This window comes from Littorina saxatilis, linkage group LG13 (assembly GCF_037325665.1).
Source record: "Littorina saxatilis isolate snail1 linkage group LG13, US_GU_Lsax_2.0, whole genome shotgun sequence".
Lineage (NCBI taxonomy): Eukaryota > Metazoa > Mollusca > Gastropoda > Littorinimorpha > Littorinidae > Littorina > Littorina saxatilis.
Genome location: NC_090257.1, coordinates 30279216 through 30303421, shown reverse-complemented (window position 1 = coordinate 30303421; position 24206 = coordinate 30279216). Strand labels below are relative to the sequence as shown.

Here is a 24206-nt window from a genome sequence, read left to right as displayed (position 1 = left end):
GTTGAAAACGACGTTAAACACCAAATAAAGAAATAAAGAAAGAATATATTGTATTACGTTGCAAGCCCCTGGAGCAAATTTTTGATTAGTGCTTTTGTGAACAAGAAACAATTGACAAGTGGCTCTATCCCATCTCCCCCCCTTTCCCCGTCGCGATATAACCTTCGTGGTTGAAAACGACGTTAAACACCAAATAAATAAATAAATAAAAATAAATAAATAAATAATTCAGAACCCCCTTCTGCCACTGGGAGTACAGTGAAAACCCCTTTTAAGAGCTCCACAAATCTGAGAAAATCAGGTCTTGAGAGGGGGGGGGGGGGGAGTCTTGAAAGGAGGATCCACTGTACACACACACTAGTACAGTACAACTGCAAGCGCTCATGCACACACACAGTGTCCATATATGCACAACAACTATACGAGAACACACACACACACACACACACACACAGTGTCCATATATGCACAACTATACGAGAACACAAACACACACACACACACACAGTGTCCATATATGCACAACTATACGAGAACACACACACACACACACAGTGTCCATATATGCACAACAACTATACGAGAACACAAACACACACAGTGTCCATATATGCACAACAACTATACGAGAACACAAACACACACACACACACACACACTGTCCATATATGCACAACAACTATACGAGAACACAAACACACACACACACACAGTGTCCATATATGCACAACTATACGAGAACACAAACACACACACACACACACAGTGTCCATATATGCACAACAACTATACGAGAACACAAACACACACACACACACACAGTGTCCATATATGCACAACAACTATACGAGAACACAAACACACACACAGTGTCCATATATGCACAACAACTATACGAGAACACAAACACACACACACAGTGTCCATATATGCACAACAACTATACGAGAACACAAACACACACACACACACAGTGTCCATATATGCACAACAACTATACGAGAACACGAACACACACACACACACACACAGTGTCCATACAAGTACATTCCTCTTTCATTGGGTCACTATTATACACAACATATATCATGTTAAGAGAGTAACTATAACAGACACACAGCACAATTTCCCCGCTACTCTGAAAAGTTTCATTAAGTATAAAAAGTTTTTCATCGAAACAAGCTAGAAAGTTTTACAAGCTGATTTTGTTTAAATTTCTATCAGTGTCAATGTCGATGACAATGTTGTGACAGGTTAATTATTTCTCACACACAAATACACCCTCCTTGCCCCACAGTTTGCTTGGCTAGTAAAATTTGCTCTCCGGTTCGTACATTTTCAGAATGACTAGCCAAAGGCGAATACACCATTTGTTGGACTTTCAGCGCTGCTGAACCATGTGAACTTAAAGACCATTTTATTTACTAATCTACGACTACATTGGGAACGGTGGGTGTTCTGACCAGTGTAATGTCATGCACTTGTTTCCCATCAGTGTCAATGTTAGAGTGAAGAACACAGCAATGTTTTGACAGGTTGTTTCCCACACATCCGTGCTCCATATAGTGTTCAGTACAACTTTGGTTCCACTTCAATCATTTAAAGTTGGGGTAACACCCGGGAACATGCCTCTATTGGTATAACCATGAGGGCGTTAAACAACATTTATCATCTGGTTCCACTTCCACAGAATATGATCAAGTTGTCATGATGGTGACTGCAGTAGTTTGACCGAATGTTGTAAACGTCTGAGTGTGTTGTCTTTTCCCATCACAGTCATCATCTCTGCTACCGGAGGACCCTCCTGTAAATAAAGATAAAGAAAATGAATATAGTGCATGTGGAACCTCCATTTCAAGACCTAAAAAAATATGAGAAAGTCAGGTCTTAAAAAGGAGGGCGTCTTATATTTACAGTCTTAATTAGGGGAGGGGGGGAGGGGGAGGGAGGGTAATCTAAAAGTGCAGGAACAGGTGAAAGGAAAAGCAAATACTCAGTAATCGAAAATGTTACTAGTAAATTTTCATTTGATTAATATACTTACCCGAATCACATAAAGCATTGACGCAGTCTGAGATGCTAAGGTCTGAAAAGGCTACCCGTCTTAAACAATTTTAAAGGGAAGCAACCTGGTAACTCCCCTGGGTTGTGCTCATTACCATGGCTACCTAGACTTTTTTGTGGTGGGGTTGCTTCCCTTTTGTTTAAGACGGGTAGCCTTTTCAGACCTTAGCATCTCAGACTGCGTCAATGCTTTATGTGATTCGGAGTGAGAATATGTAATTTAATGCTGGGATTTCATCCCTGAGTGACCCTCCTAGATCCTGAGTTCAAATGGTAAAAAAAAGTCAAGAATTTTGTATGTATAACTTTCCTTTGCATCAACATATATGCATTCCCTTCATGGTATATGTCTTACATTAATTTTGAGCAAACCAAGTCCAACAATAGTTGAAAACTCTGAAAATTGCTGATCAAGAATTGTACACACACACACACACACACACACACACACACACACACAGTGACCCTCACCTTCATCCCACTCAACGCCTGCCTCATCAGATGCATGTAGACGCTGACCTTGACCCCTGATGACCTGGCATGACCTCTCAAGGTCTCTGCCAGTGACCCTTTGTCATATGTGACCTGCCTGTCCAGGAGCAGAAGGCAGTCAGACAGGAGGTGAACCAGGTCGGAGTGCTGAGACTGCAGAGACCTGACCTGGTCCTGCCCAGGTGTCTCCCACAGGAAGGCAAACTCTGGCTGCAGGAGATCCGACAGCTTGCTGATCCTGTCCTGCAGAAAACCAGAAATCCACAATCAGATAGACTGCCAACATTCCAAAATGCAGAACAAAAACAAACAAGAAAGAGCCACTCCAGCTTGAGATAAGTTCTTTATCTGTTTCACAAGTGTTTTTCTGTTTGTTTGTTTGTTTGTTTGGTTAACGCCCAGCCGACCACGAAGGGCCATATCAGGGCGGTGCTGCTTTGACATATAACGTGCGCCACACACAAGACAGAAGTCGCAGCACAGGCTTCATGTCTCACCCAGTCACATTATTCTGACACCGGACCAACCAGTCCTAGCACTAACCCCATAATGCCAGACGCCAAGCGGAGCAGCCACTAGATTGCCAATTTTAAAGTCTTAGGCATGACCCGGCCGGGGTTCGAACCCACGACCTCCCGATCACGGGGCGGACGCCTTACCACTAGGCCAACCGTGCCGGTTGTTTTTCTGTCTGTCAACTTCAAAGACCTTTGGAACAGACTTAACCAGCATCTCCACAAGAAGCTGCATGTTATGCCCTCCCCCATGTGTTCTTGTGGAGAAGCAGAGCAGGACACGGCCCACATCCTACGAGACTGCAGGAACCACCAGGTGCTGAGAGAGGAAATCTGGCCATTGCCGGAGTCCCTGCACAACAAACTGTACGGGCCAGTGGCTGCGCTGCAGAGGACCACTAATTATATCTCAAGATCTGGACTCCAAGTGTGATCGGCGATCGAAAAGAAGAAGAAGAAAGACCTTTGGGTCGATGTACTAGTAAATGAAACGTTTAGTTTTGTCAATAATAAACGTTCATATTGCCTACCATTCTTGCTTTTTTATTCAAAGAAAGATCAGTTAAATATTCCGTTACCTGACTTTTCTTGTTTTTACATTTAGTCAAGTTTTGACTAAATGTTTTCACATAGAGGGGGAATCGAGACGAGGGTCGTGGTGTATGTGTGTGTGTGTGTCGGTCTGTCTGTGCATGTGTGTGTGTAGAGCGATTCAGAGTAAACTATTTCCTCCGAAAACGGCATATGGCTGCCTAAATGGCGGGGTAAAAAACGGTCATACACGTAAAATTCCACTCGTGCAAAAAACACGAGTGTACGTGGGAGTTTCAGCCCACGAACGCAGAAGAAGAAGAAGAGTAAACTACTAGACCGATCTTTATGAAAATTGACATGAGAGTTCCTGAGAATGATATTCCCGGACGTTTTTTTCATTTTTTCAATAAGGCCCCCCCCCCCCCAAAAATAGGTGTGGTTACGGTAACCCGACCTACCCTATTTTTAGGGGCCGACCCTATAACTTTTTATTACATTTGTCAAAAAAACACCAAAAAAAACGAGTGCAGAAAACGCAATGAAAGCGAAAGCGCTCGAGTCGCACACTTATTTCCCTGTCAAGTAGGTTTAATTTGTACACATTAGAAAAAAAAGTTTAAAAAAAAAAAAGGGATTGCCTACCTTCCTACACTACTTTTTTTTTTTTTTATCTATGTTACCGTAACCACACCTATTTTGTTTTTTGTGCCTAAATACCTTTGATGACGTCATATCCGGCTTTTTGTAAAAGTTGAGGCGGTACTGTCACACCCTCAATTTTCAATCAAATTGATTGAAATTTTGGCAAAGCAATCTCCGACGAAGGCCGGACTTTGGTATTGCATTTCAACTTGGTGGTTTAAAAATTAATGAATGAGTTTGGTCATTAAAAATCGGAAACTTGTAATTAAAATTATTTTATTATCAAACCATCCAAAAACAATTTCATCTTATTCTTCGTCATTTTCTGATTCCAAAAACATATACATATGTTATATTTGGATTACAAACAAGCTCTGAAAATTAAAAATATAAAAATATATGATCAAAATTAAATTTCCGAAATCAATTTAAAAACAATTTTATCTTATTCCTTGTCGGTTCCTGATTCCAAACACATTTAGATATGATATGTTTGGATTAAAAACACGCTCAGAAAGTTAAAACGAAGAGAGGTACAGAAAAGCGTGCAATGCAGCACAGCGAAACCACTACCGCGCTAAATAGGCTCGTCAGTTTCACTGCGTTTTGCACGAGTGGCGGACAACGGTCATTGTGAAAAAATGCAGTGCCTTCAGTTTCATTCTGTGAGTTCCACAGCTTGACTAAATGTAGTAATTTCGCCTTACGCGACTTGTTAATTCTGCAAAACAGCAAAAACAAGACTCGGGGATGACCAGTGAACACTGAGATGAGCAATGTGAGGGCAAAAGAACTGGGACAAGGAACATGATTTGGGGCAGCAAACAAACAAAACAATGCAAATACAGTGGAATCTGTCTATAATGACCATCCAAGGCACTGACCAAAAGTGTTCATTAAAGAAAGGTGACCTTCTTACGATTATGGAGTTTTATGCACTGCCTTTTATAGTTAACTAAATTTTTGTATTTGAAATAGTCCACTGTAGTCGGTGTAGGCCTTGAGCTTTTTTTTAATAGTTTGTCCAGTATTTGATTTAATTCTCTTTTTTTGTATGAACTCAAATGTTTAGTGTTCTTAGTATTGTCTTGTTAGCCTAAGTTCTATTTAATCAGAGTATGTTTGCGTGTGATATTGTAAAGCGCATAGTGCTTTTAGTTATGCGCTATAGATCTCCTTAATAAATAAATAAATAAGATGAATTATACAGAAGAAAAACTTATATGGAATCCTCAGTAGTGATTGTTCTTGGGACGGGCGCAGTGGCGTGGTGGTAAGATGTCGGCCTCCTAATGGGAATGTCGTGAGTTCGAATCCCGGTCGCTGCCGCCTGGTGGGTTAAGAGTGGAGATTTTTCCGATCTCCCAGGTCAACTTATGTGCAGACCTGCTTAGTGACTTAACCCCCTTCATGTGTACACGCAAGCACAAGACCAAGTGCGCACGGAAAAGATCCTGTAATCCATGTCAGAGTTCGGTGGGTTATAAAAACACGAAAATACCCAGCATGCTTCCTCCGAAAGCGGCGTATGGCTGCCTAAATGGCGGGGTAAAAACGGTCATACACGTAAAATTCCACTCGTGCAAAAACACGAGTGTACGTGGGAGTTTCAGCCCACGAACGCAGAAGAAGAAGAAGATTGTTCTTGGCAAGTGGTTGCTTTTGAGAGGTGGTCACAAAGGCAGGTTCAACTGTATATTTGCAGGTGAGTCTCTGATAATTGTACGAGGTCTCTGAAATCAGAAACTAACAGAATGTGAAGGAATCACTTCTCAGGACAGTCAAACACGTGTTTGCTCTTAGAGGATGTAAGTTTTTAATAAAACACAATTAATATTCTTTGACTCACTTCTCCAACAGCCCATTCCAACACATGCAGCAAGTAGTTCCTGTCAAACAGTTCAGTCCCAAGTGTCCTTTCTCCTGTCCTAAACAATTAATGCATGGTGGTAATGCACAGAAAAATAATAACTGCACATGTTACAAAGCAGAATCAAGTAACAAAAAACACACATTTAAAAGTTATTACTGCATAAAAAAAAAACATTGCAGAAAAAATTCTAACCCTGACATTTTTCTTGTAAATGTGAACTTTTGATTGCACAAAAAAAATTAAGGGCAGCAAATTTTCAAAATTACCATCATGATGAAAATGCAATTAATAATGGCATGTATAACCGCGGGTTAGGGGGAAGAATTTACCCGATGCTCCCCAGCATGTCGTAGGAGGCGACAAACGGATTCTGTTTCTTCTTTTACCCTTGTTGAGTGTTTCTTGTATAGAATATAGTCAATTTTTGTAAAGATTTTAGTCAAGCAGTATGTAAGAAATGTTAATTCCTTTGTACTGAAAACTTGCATTCTCCCAGTAAGGTCATACATTGTACTACGTTGCAAGCCCCTGGAGCAAATTTTTGATTAGTACTTTTGTGAACAAGAAACAATTAACAAGTGGCTCTTTCCCATCTCCCCCCTTTCCCCGTGGCGATATAACCTTCGTGTCCTAGCTGCATTTTTATCAATTGTTTTATGTCATGTATTTTGAATAAAATTGTGTTTAAACCAACATCTGAGAATGTAAAATACTTACTTTCTATGTTATTACAAATACACGCATACTGCTATCACATCAACACTATTACATGTATCATGTCACCAGCAAAATAAAGGAAATCGTCCCTCTGTGCTACAATATACAAAATATCTTGCAAGTAAATATTATTGCAGACTAGCTCACAATGGTCACTGAACTGTTAAACTTCAAAATATATCAGCCATACCTGTCCCCATAGGCCACTTGCAGTAAGGAACGTAGTGAAGTCACCAGTTGTATCCGTTCTTCACTTTCCATTATTCGACTCAAATGGGCATGATTTGATCGCTCCAAAAACAGCTGGTCTAGGCGACCATGATGTCGGTTCACCCTTTCTATCTGAAACTAAATTAACAGGTTTTTCTGAACAAACAAAAATGCAAATAAAATTAATGGCATCTCTCTTTAACTCAAAGTACAGTGGTACCTGTTAGGAAAGGTCACCCTTGGGACCAGACGCAAGTGTCCCTACAAGGCAGGTGTCCTTTCTTGACACATATATATATATATCATAGACAGGTTCAACTGTAAAAGACAATCTCACACACTTTTTGCTGACTTCCAGTATGTGAGCTGGACAGGAACATAATCCTTTCTATGATTTCAAGTCCAAGTCATATTTATATGTCTGCAAGTTGCCAGCATGTCATGCACAATTGTTCTGCACCACAGAGAAATGCCATATCAAGACAATTTGCATTTGACTGCTACCTTATAAAATTAATAGTCCAGCAGATCAAAATACACAAGTTGCACTGAGATGTCTAGACTGACATTTCAAATCCCAGAATACAGCACACAGAATATTTCATTGCCCAAGTTTGAGAATTCGTTTTGACAATTGTGGTTTTCACTCCATTCACTCCAGCAGACTACACTTTATTTTTGGAGCATTTCCCGTGCAGAGGGCAGTGAAATTCTTGTCATTTCAAAAGTTCAGCGTCTGCAGCTTGGAATAAGCACCATACAGGTGTGAGTGCATATGTGTGCGTGCGTGTGTTCGTGATAATCTATTATAGTGTAATGTGTATTATAGTGCATGCGTGGGTGTGTGAGTGTTTGTGTGTGTTTCAAATTATGTATTATAGTGCAATGTGATATTCATTGATATGTGTTTGATTGCACTGTAAATAATGTTATGTTATTGTTTTTCCCCCTTATGATTCTACAGCGCTTTGAGCAGGGTTAAACCCTGGATATATGCGCTTTATAATTATTATGCATGTTTATTATACCAAACTGACAGCATAAATTAAATAACAAAACATCAGGTGTGTATAATACATACATGTTGAACGAGTTCTTTCAGTGTCAGAGAAGAAGTATCACAATCAAAGCCACCGCCAATGGTGGTGACGTAGCTGACAACAGCCTCCGGTAAATATCCCTTTTCCTGTAAAGACAAAATCTTGAGACTGTGAATTCAATGCAAACAAAGTGTACAGGAAAGCAATCTTTTCACCTCTTAAATCTTTCAAGTACTTGATTTAATTTTGTGTGTGTAAGCGTAGCATATCACTTGAAAATTCTAACAAAGTATGTACCATGCAGCACCTAGATGTTAAAATACAAACACATAGCGGCACTTAATGTAAGCATGGGTTGATGTGTGGTTCTAATTGACTTTGTTTTACTTGTATTACTCCACTAAAGCATGGGTAATATGCTTTACTTAATTTAATGAATGAGAAAATCTGAAATTGTTACTGACCTTGAAATGTTCCACATGAATGTCACCTTGCCTTTTGGACAGTTTTGTGCCATCTCTGTGAAACAAAATAAACATGTTCAGACTCTAACCACACAGTACATTAGATGATTTATGGAGCAATGCCCAAGCAAGCACACTAAAAACAAAATAGAGCAAGAAAAAAAAGACAACAGAGAAAAAAAAATTCATTTCTACTGAGCAAACATCACATCAAAAAACACCAGCCTTAATTTTCCACCACACATTATCCGTGTTGCCTTTGTCCATCAAAGCTCTTTCACACAATACCCAAACTTGCTTGTTTTTGAAGAGCTGTTGCCTACACCAGTGTAATATTTTACCATGCAGTTACAGGCAGAAAACACTGAAAAAGAAATCAACCGGTCAGTTGTACTGCTTCTGATGGCGACCACCTCTTCATAACGACCACCTGTCCATAGATCCCTTGCCCAGGGTTCGTACAGTGTTTTGGTTCTAAAATTCAAGGACTTTTCAAGGTTCAAGACCTTCTGAAGAGAAAATCAAGCACCCTCTTACCTTCCAAGCTCGCAATGAAACACTCGCTGGTTATCATACCCCCTTCCCGCACGCCGATTTACAAATCATTGGATGTTCAAAAGCTAATGATTTAATTTTTGCCAAAGGCAACAGCTCTGTAGCAGACAATGGTTTGAAGCAGACAGACTCAAAAGGGGCGGTAGGTCACTGTTCTACTCTTTCTTTGAGGTTATCAAATACAAAATCATTGCAATTGTTTTTTGGCTCACGTAAGTGTAGCCTATGCGATGCTAACTTTTGTCTGTCTGTGCGTGCGTGCGTGCGTATGTATGTATGTATGTATGTCTGTGGTAGAAACTTTAACATTTGACTGAACACCAAAATACTAATTTTACCTGGTTATTATTCAAGCAACAGCTTCAAAGTATTGAAGCAATGATCAACATTTCGTCGGCACGTAAGTAGTTAAAGTGTGTATCCAAAGAAAACGGGCGGTGGGGGGGTTTTGGGGGGGTAAAAACAGTATGTGGTATGTAGACCAGGTCAGGGGTCAAGGTTAGGTCAGATCGCGTGAAGGATTGTGGTATAGATACAGTTATCACCGAGCTGCAGTTCGCCGATTCGGAGAAGACGACTCATGATTTCACATTGTTCGGTTTCGTAGCTCCAGAAAAATAGATAAAGAAGATACCAAAGGAGATTTCCTACAGGTTAATCTGCACAGCGTGTTTCCAGTGTCTGCGCGAGGAAGCGCTGTCGAAAGCGCAGTGTCGATCTGGCCATCTGGCAGTCGTGTCCCCGTAAGTAGGCTACAGACAGACAGATCTAGATCTAGTGTCTCGCACTCTTGCACCGTATCACTTATGCTTACTGTGTGTGTGTATGTGTGACGGAGTGATTGAGTTTGTGTTACTGTTTGTCGATTTCTTACGTGAGCCTTGAAGGCTTCGCCTCTTGTTGTGGGTGGTTGTTGTGTTGTCAGTTTGCAGCGTTAGAGTTTTTAAGGACTTTGAAGGATCTTGCCAATTTTTTAAGCACTTTCAAGGCCTTGAAACTGACCCCTCCAAATTCAAGAACTTTCAAGGATTTCAGGCACCTGTGCGAACCCTGCTTACCACTACCACCCCATAATCCCTGTTGAGGTTATTTTCTACATAATTTACCTTTCCATAATGACTACCTGTCTATCACTACAGTTTAAGGACCACTTTTTGTAAGTCCCTTGGGGGGGCGTTATAGACAGGTTCAACTGTAATACAACTTACGACGGGCGCAGTGGCGGGGTGGTAAGACATCGGCCTCCTAATGGGGAGGTTGTGAGTTCGAATCCCGGTCGCTGCCGCCTGGTGGGTTAAGAGTGGAGATTTTTCCGATCTCCCAGGTCAACTTATGTGCAGACCTGCTAGTGACTTAACCCCCTTCGTGTGTACACGCAAGCACAAGACCAAGTGCACACGGAAAAGATCCTGTAATCCATGTTGGAGTTCAGTGGGTTATAGAAACACGAAAATACCCAGCAATGCCTACTCAACGAAAGCGGAGTGAAGCTGACTATGTTCTCAGAGTATAGTTTGGGGAACCCAAATGGGCAAACAAGCTCACACGTAACCAGAAAACTCTGGAACGTTGAAGAAGAAGAAGAATACAACTTACTTGTTGACTATGAGTGGCAGATGAGCAAAGCGCGGAGCCTGCCAGCCAAAGGCTTTGTACAGCAAGATGTGTTTAGGAGCTGATGGTTGCCACTCCTATCAAAGGCAACAAGAAATCACAACAATTACTGTTCAACCCATAAAGGATCTAGGATGGCACATTCCTTGACATCGAAAATAATCCTTTCTATAATGTGTGTTTGTGTGCGTGCGTGCGTGCATACATGCAGGCGTGTGTGTGTATGACCGTGTGCATGTTTTAATTCAGTACAAGAATAAACTGAGAAAATGTACTTTTCAATGTGTACTTCAGGTACTAACACTATATCAACAAAAACAACCAACTAACCATGCAACTAACAAGTCACACAAAAAAAAACAAATCACACACACACACAAACACACACACACACACACACACACACACACACAAACACACACACACACACACACACACACACAAACACACACACACTTTTTAACAACACACAGCAAAAAACATATAAATTATATAACACACATCTCCTCGTAGCACGTGAGTCACTTCCATGTGATGATCGTCAACGACATTGGCCAGGTGGTAAGTCGGAAACCCGTCAGATTTCATCAACACCTGCAAGGAGTGCCAGGAAACACACTAACTTGATCAGAGCTTTCTTCATCAAAGACAATCACCGCATTGGTTTAGGATACCAGTACCCCCAGACTTTTGATCCAAAGTTGCTCAACCTAAAAGCCTAACATCCTGCTCAGAGCTGATTTACAGGAGAATGTTCTCTTCTGAATTTTAAAACTATACCTACAGCACTACACTGATCGCTGTTCAGTGCAACAAAACGTTTTTGTCACATAAAATGTTTGTAGGAAAAGTACACAGGCAAAGATATCATGTGTAAGGCACAATACGTCAGGTTTGTTCATTCTTTACTTAATTTACTGCACAGCACGACGGGCGCTGTGGCGTGGTGGTAAGACGTCGGCCTCCAAAGCGGAAGGTCGAGGGTTCGAATCCCGGCCGCGGCCGCCTGGTGGGTTAAGTGTGGAGATTTTTCCGATCTCCCAGGTCAACTTATGTGCAGACCTGCTAGTGGCTTATCCCCCTTCGTGTGTACACGCAAGCACAAGACCAAGTGCGCACGGAAAAGATCCTGTAATCCATGTCAGAGTTCGGTGGGTTATAGAAACACGAAAATACCCAGCATGCTTCCTCCGAAAGCGGCGTATGGCTGCCTAAATGGCGGGGTAAAAACGGTCATACACGTAAAATTCCACTCGTGCAAAAACACGAGTGTACGTGGGAGTTTCAGCCCACGAACGCAGAAGAAGAAGACTGCACAGCACCATAAATTTACGAAGCGCATCTTATTTGCTGACAAGTGTCAGTGTTCACTCTAAATGAAAGTTCACTTTGAGCATTATAATTTCATTGGTGTACAAATTTGGGACAGGAGGAAACAGCATAAGCACTGGTGGTGTGGGAGGTGAAAGTGAAACCAACATAAATCTGCACAATGAATTGAGCAAGTCACACTTACAGGATCTCCTTCAATCTCGGCAACGTTGTGAGATACAGGGCCTTTGATCATGTCGTCCCAAGGGTCAGGAGTTGGTTCCAACTGCAACAGTAATGCAAATAAATCAAAAACTAGCATGATCTGCTGCACTCCCAAGATCATTATCTATCACCTAATTTCCACTGATTGCGACAAAAGCGTCTCCTGTATCAGAACAAACTTACTTGTTTCCATTTTTGATATTTTAGGCATGTCCTGTTAAAATTAAATCAAATCAAATTCACTGCATCATCTCAAGCCTGAGAAATTACAGTGGTGTTGATCAGTCACACAAGAATTACCTTAGAAGCAAGTGTTTGCTTTTCAAAGGGCAAATGACGAACATTTGCAGAGTTGCCAACTGATACGGATTTCCCGTATCGGATACGGATTTTTCGTGATTTTCGAGTGATACGGCGTATCACGGGGATTGATACGGAAAAACTTCATTGATACAGGAAATTTCAAAAATGACATTTGTAAAAAAAAATGGGGGGGAGAAATATTCCGATTGGACGAAAGCGTGAGATCGGTTTCCGATCACGGTTCCGTTCATGTTTTGCTGTTCTTGAATGAGCTTCAATATCCCCCCGGCCTCCGAGTCCATGTCCGATGCTGATATCTTCGCGGCACTTGGTGCAAAACGCGAAATGTATGCCGCGTCTTGTCGATTCGGAGATGAAGTCATACTCTTGTTTGTAACTCTTTTCAAATTTTACAAGAACTTTCGGGCGCTGGACCGTTGTTTTCTTCATTTTGTGGTCGTCTGCTGCTGCTTCTTCTTCTGCTTCTCATCCACATTCGACTGAAGCGCATGCGCTAGCCACAAATCTCGCTTATTCTCGTTTAGTTTCGATTTTGATCACAGCGTTTGTGTGACGAAGCCTCGCGCTAAACGAGATTTCAGAAGTGAAACTACGCCGAGTACAGGCGCTTGAAAATACACTCCAGTCATTATATAACTATACTCGAAAAATGTTTAATCGGGAAACTTTTGCACTATTCGGGAAAATCCGGGACTGGACATAAAATCAGGAATGTGAAGAATGGATTTTGCCTGTGTTCATTATAGATAAATCATGAAATGATAATAAGAAAGCATATTCAATACACATCACTTTTTCATACAATTCAAATCAATACTGATTTTAGTTCATTATCAGAACAGAAGCACTGAAATCAGTATTGATTGGCATTTTATGATGAAATTGATTGATCTTTATACCATGCACCTCACTACCATAAACACAACTTTCAAATTCTGCCTTACGCGGTAATACCGCGGTGCCGCGCGCTCTGTACAGTTTTTTGGCCTGATGATACAGTTTTTTGGTAATGTGATACAGGAAAACATTGATAGGGGTTGACATGTATGCATTTGCCTAGCAGGACACAAAATCAAGTCCACAATGTAACATACCTTCAATCGTATCGTGAAAGGAGCCTTGCCTGCAAGTTTGTCCTTGACCTCTTCAGGCTGTAAGTGACGACACCGGTTGTCATAGCGAGGTGTCTCTCCTCGACGTACCGCATCTCGACGTAACAAGTCCAGTCGCTTAGGTGTACAGAAACAGTAGTAAGCTGTCTCGTTCTGTGGACAGCAAAGTGTATTAATGGTAAACAACATTAACAACTGTGATTAGAATTAAGCACTCTCAGTTCTTAATATTCAGGGGGGCACAGCTCACTCGGCCAATAAAAAGCCACATGCATCTGTGTAAATACAAATTTCCATCACCATTTTTTTTTTAAAAAGGTAACCGACTTTGCAACCGTAATTTTTTAGACCTTCTCATCAGTAACAAACATTTGGTTTTTATGGCCTTACCTTTATCAGCGCCTTCACGCTTTCCTGGTACAGCTCAAGCCTATCTGACTGAAACACAAAGAAAGGCAATTATACACACATGTAAGCTTTTAATCTTATTCAAACACTTTATCAGATTCATTTCCAAAGACAAAAAATGCATTACAAAGACAGAAGCAAAAGGTTTCACACAAAGATAATGGAAAATTTCAATAGTAAATTTTCATTTGATTAATATACTTACCCAATTCTCATAAATGCATTGACTTCAATCTCACATGCTAGATGTCGAAAAACTACTCAAATTACCTGCCCTTGCAAGGGTGGTAACCAAGCTAAAAACAGACGCCATAGCCGTTGCTATGCCCTGTCCCACCTGGTTACCCATAACCCACCGCGCACCACGTGAGCGCCGGCATCCGGAATAATCATTCGAGACTTCTCAAAAACCCTTAGGAAATTAAGTAGCGGGGATGGATGGGAGGGTATTAACTATGAGAATTGGGTAAGTATATTAATCAAATGAAAATTTACTATTGAAATTTTCCATTAAATTACATATTCTTACCCCAATTCTCATAAATGCAGATTGCTCCTAAAGGCGGAGGGAACTTACTTATGTCCCTGAGAGAACCTGTCCTGCAGAAACTAACGAGGGCAAGGAAATTGCCCCATCAAGTTAAGAGCAGGAGATGTCCAGGAGGTAAAAAATTGATGAACACGTCATCAGACCTCCAAAGAGCTGTTGGCAAAACTTTGCATAGGCGACAGGAACACCACCAGCGAGAGAAGAACCCCAGGCTCTGGACTCCTGAACACCTGTAAAGGAACAGAGGGAGGACTGAGCGCCCCCCTCCCCCCCTCCCTGTGTTCAATAAGCCACCACTCATAGGACTGTCCTATGAAAGTAGCAACACCTCTTGTGAGAGTCAATAAAGAGAAGCCTCTTTCACCTATAGTGTAAAGAGATAAGAACATGAGCTTTTGGCTCTTAGTTCCAATTGACTGCGCGCAAATCAAAAAAGAATTTTAAAAACTCTAACCAGACAGTTAGAAAATCCAAACCGCCCGGAGCGAGAATCCTCCAGAGAGGAGGGAATTAAACACCAGAGGAGATTGACCAGGTTTCTGATTCAAGGAAATCTGGCCGAAAAACCATGAAAAACCGGTACTATAAGCTCCAAGGCTACATCCTCCGGTAAACCCCAACAACGCATGTGCCTCACTGCCCTTCGGGGCTGAGGCCCAGAGTAAGTCCTACGCGTTAAACAAGGGGACGCCTCTAAACCTCTAAAAACAAGGTCCTTTGATCATGCCCGCAAAAGCGCCATGAACATCAGAAGAGAGGCCTATTTGTTCCAAAGTAGCTGAGATAGCCAAGACGCCGGAACCTCCAAGAAGAGGCCAAGCTGCCCAGAGCCAAAAAGAAACAGAGGTGATTAACCACCTGGATTGAGAAAGGGGCGCTAAGGAGTTGCACCCCCGCTCTATACGCCAATTGGCCAAGGAGGCCAATGAGGGGCATACACAGAGAAAGTGGAGGACCTATGTGCTTCATGCACCAAGACCAGAGTCAAAACCCACGATCTGTAACACAAAAAGCACAACCTCCAGCCCTGTATGCAGATGGCCCAACCCGTGTGCAAGCCCTGAGAGGTCCTGCTGAACGAGTCGGCCAGATTATAGAGCCGGCCGGGGAGAAATTCCCCAGAGAAATTGATTTAGTGTGAAAGAAACCAAATCAGAATCCCGTAAACTCTGTCTGACAGGGAGTGAGAACTTGCTCCTCCCTGCTATTTCACATAGGAAGCAACAGAAGTATTGTCCGTATGCAACCGGACATGCCTGTATATAGCCAAAAAGAAAGGCTAGTAGACTGAGAGCTACTGCTCCTAACTCCAGGCAATTGAGATGCCCAAGGAGTTGAGTCTACATCCACAGCCTCAAGACTGTAATTGCCAATGTAGGCTCCCATCCAGACAGAGACGCATCCATGAAGCGGTCTAAGTCCGGGGGGGACCAAAGCTAGGGAAAAAAAACCTGAGCGATCCAATTGGATTCCAGCCACCTACTTGCGTGGAGGAACCCACCCTGGAGGAGGACCCTCTTGTCTCAGACCTGTGAGGCCGAGTCCCAAAGAGACTTGAGGAAAGACTAGAGGGCCAGCATAGCCATCGATTCCGTCTGACCGAGGATCAAGGCTTATAAGGACCTCGCAGAGGTCTGCTCTCGTGCCAGTCTGGCAGTGATAAGAGCCTAAAGCCTCTCTATTCTCTCCTGTGAAGGACGAACCTTCCAAGAGACAGTGTCGAACGGCATGCCCGAGTAAAAAACCTGGGATGGGGACAGCTCGGATTTTGCCTGGTTTACTGAGAACGCCAGGCAAAAAGCCTGGTTCAACACCATCTGAAAGTGCAGCTGGCAAGCTGATTGATTCTGATAAAAGATCAACAGGTCCCCGAGGTCGTCCAGAGACGAATAGCTCTCCAGAACGCATAAGGAAGGCTCGTGTGAGAGCACAGAGGAAAATCTCAGCCAAAGCTGATACCTCTAGACCATGCCGTCCCACCTCCTGCGGAGAGGGAGGAGACACTGACCGAAACACCCACTTTGTGACCGGGAGCGCATCAATGCGCTGCTACTTATCCATGAAGGAAGGGCAAGACTGAGGCTTCTGAGTAGGTTTTAACAAAAACCCGAAAAAAGCCTGACCCTTGCTTCCTGTAACCGGTGTGAAATCAAACCCCTTGAAAAGAAGGAGATCACACCTGGTGAAGACAGTGTGGGCATAGAACATCACTGACGAACTCATCTGCTCGGTGATGACCCTAGCCAGAGCTGCCAGCAGCATGGCTACGGCCCTATCCGAGGCATCCTCCCTAAACCAAAAAGAGTCCAGGGAGGATAAGATGGCTCGTATGAGAGCACAGAGGAGAGTCTCAGCAAAAGCAGATAACTCTAGACCATGCCGTCCCACCTCCTCCAGAGAGGAGAGGGAGGAGTAACATCACGAAACCCCACGTTCCCTGTGGTCTATTTGTGAAGCCAGGAGACTAGTTCCGGCGGAGCGGAAAAACTAGCCCTTGGCAACGAAAATGTCTGGATCAGATCCTGAGACTTGACATTCCAACCTATCTTCTTCCGCACTAAAAGTGAGAACGAAGCAGCCTGAAACCCAGAAGCCAGCCACTGGCTGGCAGAAGGAGAAGCAGGACCATGCGTATGAAGCAGCGGGAAAGGTGTAGGCTGAAGACCACTACCCTGAGGTGCGGGTCAAGCCAAGAGCTGCGACATGTGGTAGGCAATCACCGGAGACTCGGCAAATCGAAACGATTGCGAGTAAGCCCGCGTAAACCCAAAGTCATCTGCGGAAGAGGGAGGAAGAGAGACACCCTGCTCTGAATCCGCCACCCCATCCGGGAAAAAGTAAGCTGCCACAGCAGCCGCTTTTTGCATAGCAAGCCTACAAGCAGTAGGCAGCACTACACACTCTCCCTCCTCAACCGAGGAGTCCGAATCCCGACCAGCAGTTGTGTCAAAACACAAAAGGAGGGGAGACAGCGCACTAAAACTTCTGCTGATAACACCGCCAAGAGTGAAAAGCGTGATCAATCTCTGCCTGCCAACCCAAACCCCCCACCTGACGTGAGGGGGGAGAGGGGTTGGTAGTTGGCACAGCGCCCTGCCGAGAAGGAGGGAGAGTGGGGGTACGAGACAAAGCCAAGCCCGGCCAGCCGTACCCCACCCGCTGTGCGAGAGAAGCATCCCAGTGCTGAGAACCAGTCTGCCTGGTTTGAGCCACGCCGCGCCCCGAGTGGGGAGGGGGGTGGTTCGACACGGCCGTAACCCCTGGAGGGGGGAAAGACTGAATGAGAGACACAACCGTAAACGGCCGTCCCCCACTCGTCCACCTGCTGACGTCCTGTAGCCCCACCGCTCACCCACCCCGAGGAGGGGGGGGACGGGGGAGGACGGATGCTGGCTGAGAACAATGACCACTGGCAAGGCAATACTGTAGTCCGAGTCCCCACAATCCATTGTGTCAGAACACAAAGAATGGGAGACTGGAGAGTTAAGAGCATGTTCTGTCTCCGCCTGCCACCGCCACCGCCCACCTACCCCAAGGGGGTAGACGGGTAGGCAGCCGGCACAGCACCCTGCCGAGAACAAAGCAGAGCAAAGCTCATTGTTCCCCAACCGCTGTGCGAGATACCCTGCCAAGAACAAAAGAGAGCCAAGCTCATTGTTTCCCAACCGCTGTGCGAGAGACTGGCCCCACCCGCCAAAACTGGTCTGACCAGTTTGAACCAACCCGCGACAACCGAGTGCGGGCAGCTAACACAGCCCCCTGCCCCAAATAGGGCAGAGGAGGAGTATGTAACGTAGCCTGGAAAGGCCGTTCGTGGCACCCCCGCTGTGCTGACTGGCCTGAGCCACGCCGCGCCCCAAATGGGGAGGGGGGTGGCTCGTCACAGTAGTAAACCCCTAGAGGGGGGAGAGACGGGGTGAGAGACGCAACCGTAAACGGCCGACCCCCACCCGTCCACCTGCTGACGTCCAGTAGCCCTACCGCCCACCCACCTCGAGGGGGGGGAGGCAGTTGCCGGGCAAGGACCATAGAGGCATAGACTAAGAAGACAGTCCAACAGCGCCCACCTGATCCCGCCCAGAGGGCGGGAAAGGGTGGGCCGCCGTCACAGCCCCCACCCGATCATGCCTTGAGGGCAGGGCGGGAAAGGGTGGGCCACTGACACCACCCCCTGCCCCCATTTAGGCAGAGTGGGAACCAGCCCAGGCTGTGACTTACCGTGCCCCCCACACCCCCTTCCAAACGGTAAGGGGGCTGCATGCCCGACTCAGCTGTGCTAAAAGCAAGGAGAGCGGGCAGAGACAGGCGGGGAGCAGGCCCCCTCTCCCAACGGAGAGAGTGCTCGTGAACAACCCAGTACTACCAGAGACAGAAAGGGTTGAACCGAACTGGCCATTTGCACCAGACCACTGTGCGAAGCAGGAACACCCCCCCCCCCCCCCCCATCACACTGAGAAATACCAAAGGTAATCCGAGTGGTCAGAGGCAGGTAGGGAGCAGGCCCCCCCTCCCGAAAGGAGAGGGTGCTCGCGAACAACCCAGAGCCACCAGAGGCAAAAAAGGGCTGAACCGAACTGGCCATTTGCACCAGACCACGATGCAAAGTTGCCAAGGAGGACGCCGCCACAGTGGGCGGGCCGATCATGCCTGAAACAGCTGAGAAATAAACACATTTCATCGTTAAGTCCCCCGAAAGTGGAAGACACTGACTGGTTCTCCTTAAGAGGAGAGGAGGGCTGGGAAGAAAAAACGAAACCTTATCCGCAGGAACAGCTACTACAAAAGCAGTACTACTCGAAGGGTCGACGACCCGCACAGAGGTTTCTAAAAAGGGCTAACAGCCTTATTCACTTCCTGCCTAGCCCTAAGTTACTGCTTGCTATCGGCCATCTTGTAAATGGCCGAAATCGTAGTCCACCAGAAAAGTAAATTTCTGAAGCGGCTGTAAACAAGCAGCTAACAAACAACAATTCAATTCAATAAAAAGGGCAGGTCTCACCAAAAGAAAGGCGAACAGGTAAAGGCCCCCCCCAAGCCCATAACGTCACAAAGACAAGGGCTAGGGAAAGCCAAGTGAGCAGACGAATTCCGCACGTTTGACGTGTGTCGTCGAAAGTCGAGAATGATTATCCCGGATGCCGGCGCTCACATGGTGCGCGGTGGGTTATGGGTAACCAGGTGGGACAGGGCATAGCAACGGCTATGGCATCTGTTTTTAGCTTGGTTACCACCCTTGCAAGGGCAGGTAATTTGAGTAGTGTTTCGACATCTAGCATGTGAGATTGAAGTTAATGCATTTGTGAGAATTGGGGTAAGAATATGTAATTTAATCACAGTTATGCACAACAACAACAAAAATGCACACTTGCACATACATGTACAAAAAAAAAGAAGACTAATTGGATTGATTTTGGAAATATGTGCAGACCTGCTAGTGGCTTATCCCCCTTCATGTGCACACGCAAGCACAAGACCAAGTGCGCATGGAAAAGATCCTGTAATCCATGTCAGAGTTTGGTGGGTTATAGAAACACGAAAATACCCAGCATACTTCCTCCGAAAGCGGCGTATGGCTGCCTAAATGGCGGGGTAAATACGGTCATACACGTACAAATCCACTCGTGCAAAAACACAAGTGTACGCGGGAGTTTCAGCCCACGAATGCAGAAGAAGAAGAAGAAGGTTTTGGAAAAATGTCTTTTCCTAATCAAATGGAACACCGCCCTCTAACAGGCTTTTGGGAGGTGAAGGATGCAATGAGATTAGTTCATAAAAATAAAAGCTCCTCCGTAGTCTAAAAAATTCAACTTGCGGTTGAACAATTTTTCCTATGTATTTCCTATGCATAGATGGTCAGGGTTTTCAAATTCTACCGAAACTATTTTCTTGTCCAAAAAAGTGGCTGTCGTTGTTGTGTTTTCTGAGCTTGCAAATAAAAAATAATATGTTTCATCCGTACGTACCTGCACATAAGGATGGAAATTCCCACCATGAGAAGGGCCTGTTAAAACAAAGTATCAGAAACAGGTTAAAATGTTTTCTACAAAAAAATGTGTGTGTGTGTGTGTGTGTGTGTGTCTGTGTCTGTGTGTGTGTGTGTGTGTGTGTGTCTGTGTCTGTGTGTGACAGAGCCAGACTGAGAATAAATCTGAATGCATGTTTGCTTTCTTGCATGCAGGTGTATTCATCACCACTATAGAGGTCTTTATGCATTGAACCAACTCTTCCCGGCAGCAAATTACTGTATACAAATTAATAATGCATGATTTCTCTTTATATTTAGTCAAGTTTTGACTAAATATTTTAACGTAGAGGGGGGAATCGAGACGAGGGTCGTGGTGTATGTGTGTGTGTGTGTGTGTCTGTGTGTGTGTGTAGAGCGATTCAGACCAAACTACTGGACCGATCTTTATGAAATTTGACATGAGAGTTCCTGGGTATGAAATCCCCGAACGTTTTTTTCATTTTTTTGATAAATGTCTTTGATGACGTCATATCCGGCTTTTCGTGAAAGTTGAGGCGGCACTGTCACGCCCTCATTTTTCAACCAAATTGGTTGAAATTTTGGTCAAGTAATCTTCGACGAAGCCCGGGGTTCGGTATTGCATTTCAGCTTGGTGGCTTAAAAATTAATTAATGACTTTGGTCATTAAAAATCGGAAAATTGTAAAAAAAAATAAAAATTTATAAAACGATCCAAATTTACGTTTATCTTATTCTCCATTATTTGCTGATTCCAAAAACATATAAATATGTTATATTCGGATTAAAAACAAGCTCTGAAAATTAAATATATAAAAATTATTATCAAAATTAAATTGTCCAAATCAATTTAAAAACACTTTCATCTTATTCCTTGTCGGTTCCTGATTCCAAAAACATATAGATATGATATGTTTGGATTAAAAACACGCTCAGAAAGTTAAAACAAAGAGAGGTACAGAAAAGCGTGCTATCCTTCTTAGCGCAACTACTACCCCGCTCTTCTTGTCAATTTCACTGCCTTTGCCATGAGCGGTGGCCTGACGATGCTACGAGTAAAATGGCATTGCGTTCAGTTTCATTCTGTGAGTTCGACAGCTACTTGACTAAATATTGTATTTTCGCCTTACGCGACTTGTTTATTATTATTATTCTCTTTATTTATATAGCGCCTTATCCGAAGTTCAAAGCGCTTTATCCCTCCGAGCGCTTTTTTACCATGTTAAGCAAATGTTTGCTGCCATTAACTCCTTGACACTGTGAATAACTATGTGCCCAACTTAACAAAGCTGTAACAGGTCAGTTCAATGATACCCTTGATACAAAAAAATCTGAAAAAATCAGGTCTGAAAAATGAGGTGGTTTTAAAAAATATCACGAACAGTAAATAAACAAGTCGCGTAAGGCGAAAATACAACATTTAGTCAAGTAGCTGTCGAACTCACAGAATGAAACTGAACGCAATGCAACGCAGCAAGACCGTATACTCGTAGCATCGTCAGTCCACCACTCACGGCATAGGCAGTGAAATTGACAAGAAGAGCGGGATAGTAGTTGCGCTGGGAAGGGTAGCACGCTTTTCTGTACCTCTCTTCGTTTTAACTTTCTGAGCGTGTTTTTAATCCAAACATATCATATCTATATGTTTTTGGAATCAGGAACCGACAAGGAATAAGATGAAAGTGTTTTTAAATTGATTTCGAAAATTTTATTTTGATAATAATTTTTATATATTTAATTTTCAGAGCTTGTTTTTAATCCGAATATAACATATTTATATGTTTTTGGAATCAGCAAATGATGGAGAATAAGATAAATGTAAATTTGGATCGTTTTATAAAAAACATATTTTTTTTACAATTTTCAGATTTTTAATGACCAAAGTCATTAATTAATTTTTAAGCCACCACGCTGAAATGCAATACCGAAGTCCGGGCTTCGTCGAACATTACCCGACCAAAATTTCAACCAATTTGGTTGAAAAATGAGGGCGTGACAGTGCCGCCTCAACTTTCACGAAAAGCCGGATATGACGTCATCAAAGACATTTATCAAAAAAATGAAAAAAACGCATGCAATCAATTGAACATTTCTTATCCCAATGTCCCCCATTGACCCTGCCAGGCCAAAGAACGAAATGCACTGGTTCAGACCTTCATCTGGTATCACCCCAGTCCACTCCAACATGGACTCCAATTTTTCCAGAGCTCCTGGTACAACACGACTCTGAAAAACAAAACAAAATATAGATAAACAGGCAGATATTAGCAGAGGATTTCCTGTGTGTGTGTGTGTGTGTGTGTGTGTGTGTGTGTGTGTGTGTGTGTGTGTGTGTGTGTGTGTGTGTGTGTGTGTATGCGCGCAACATGTTTGTGTGGGCGTGCACTCGCGCATATATATGTGTGTATCTGTGTGTGTGCCAAGGGTGGTCATAGCTGCAACTCGCTTCTCTCACTCCGCACCCACTTTTGCATGAGGTTGAGGGTGCAAGATGTATTACATATTCCTATGCCTCCCTGTGAGGTTGAAAGCTGAATGAATTGAATGTTGTACCTCGGGAAACATCTTCTTCTTCTTCTTTCTTGATGTGGACTGGGTTCATCCGAACGTCTGTAGTCCAGCGGCGGAGTACTGAGTAATTGGTTACTGGTGGTGGGTGACCCAATAACTCCGAGAAGATGGTTAAAAGTATAAAACTATTTACACGAAGAGCTGCAGGGTTACTGTGTCAGCGAGGCAAGTCCGTGGGTACGACCCAGACCAGCTTGGAAGGACTCCAGTGAAGGAGCAACTGTGGTCTTAGGGTCGAGCTTGTTCCACTGACGCAGTGTTCGGGGGAAAAAGGAGTTGAAGAGAACAGGATGGGATGCCCTCTCCTGGAACAGTCTCTGGGCTCCTCTGGTGCGGCTGTCGCCAGAGGTGTAGAACTCGGCCTTGTTGATGTCGACTATGCCGTTGTTGATCTTGTAGAGCATAGTGAGGCGGTTGGCGAGTCTTCTGTCGGCGAGTGGTTCCCATTGGAGGGTCTTCAGCATGCTGGTCACACAGCCTGGGGTCCGATCGCTGTAGTTGTTGTGGACGTAACGGGCTGCTCTGCGTTGGACTTTTTCAAGCTCCGTGACGTCTTTCTGAGAGATCGGGTCCCAGACTGCATGGCTGTGCAGATATATTACAATTTACACAGAAACAACCTGACACATTGTAAAGCCGTATTAACCATGACAAGGTCATGCTTCTTCAGATCTTCAAGGGCTTGGGGTGAAGACATTAATTGTGTGCCTACCTGGTCAGTGTCCTCTATCCTCAAAACGAAAGTCCCTCCTTTTGACTTGGCGAACAGATAGTTGTACAGTGCGGTGCGGAGCCCACCAAGATGTAAAAAGCCGGTTGGACTGGGTGCAAACCTGACCCTGACTTTAGCAGCCGACATCTGATAACTTGACAAATGCAGCTGTCGAGTCTGATGTAGATGTTGACGACAAAGCAGACAAAACCTCATGGGCGCAGCCATCTTGTCAAGGTTTTTCAAGGGAGATAATAATCATTGAAACCTAGGATGTGACGTCATCCATTA

General features: G+C 43.9%; 1 protein-coding gene across 1 annotated transcript; it reads right to left on the bottom strand.

Annotated features, from left to right (window-relative positions):
* Positions 1–1031: 1031 nt before the first annotated feature.
* On the bottom strand, positions 1032–24143 carry LOC138945980 (nondiscriminating glutamyl-tRNA synthetase EARS2, mitochondrial-like). Its single transcript, XM_070317514.1, has 14 exons — positions 23916–24143; positions 22786–22858; positions 20614–20651; positions 14083–14130; positions 13675–13845; positions 12237–12317; positions 11222–11314; positions 10703–10797; positions 8552–8606; positions 8129–8233; positions 7028–7185; positions 6097–6175; positions 2536–2799; positions 1032–1804 (listed from the first exon to the last, which is right to left on the bottom strand). The coding sequence occupies exons 1-14, from the start codon at positions 24141–24143 to the stop codon at positions 1706–1708; spliced, it is 1587 nt and encodes a 528-aa protein (XP_070173615.1). The 3' UTR covers positions 1032–1705.
* Between the last annotated feature and the right edge of the window lie 63 nt (positions 24144–24206).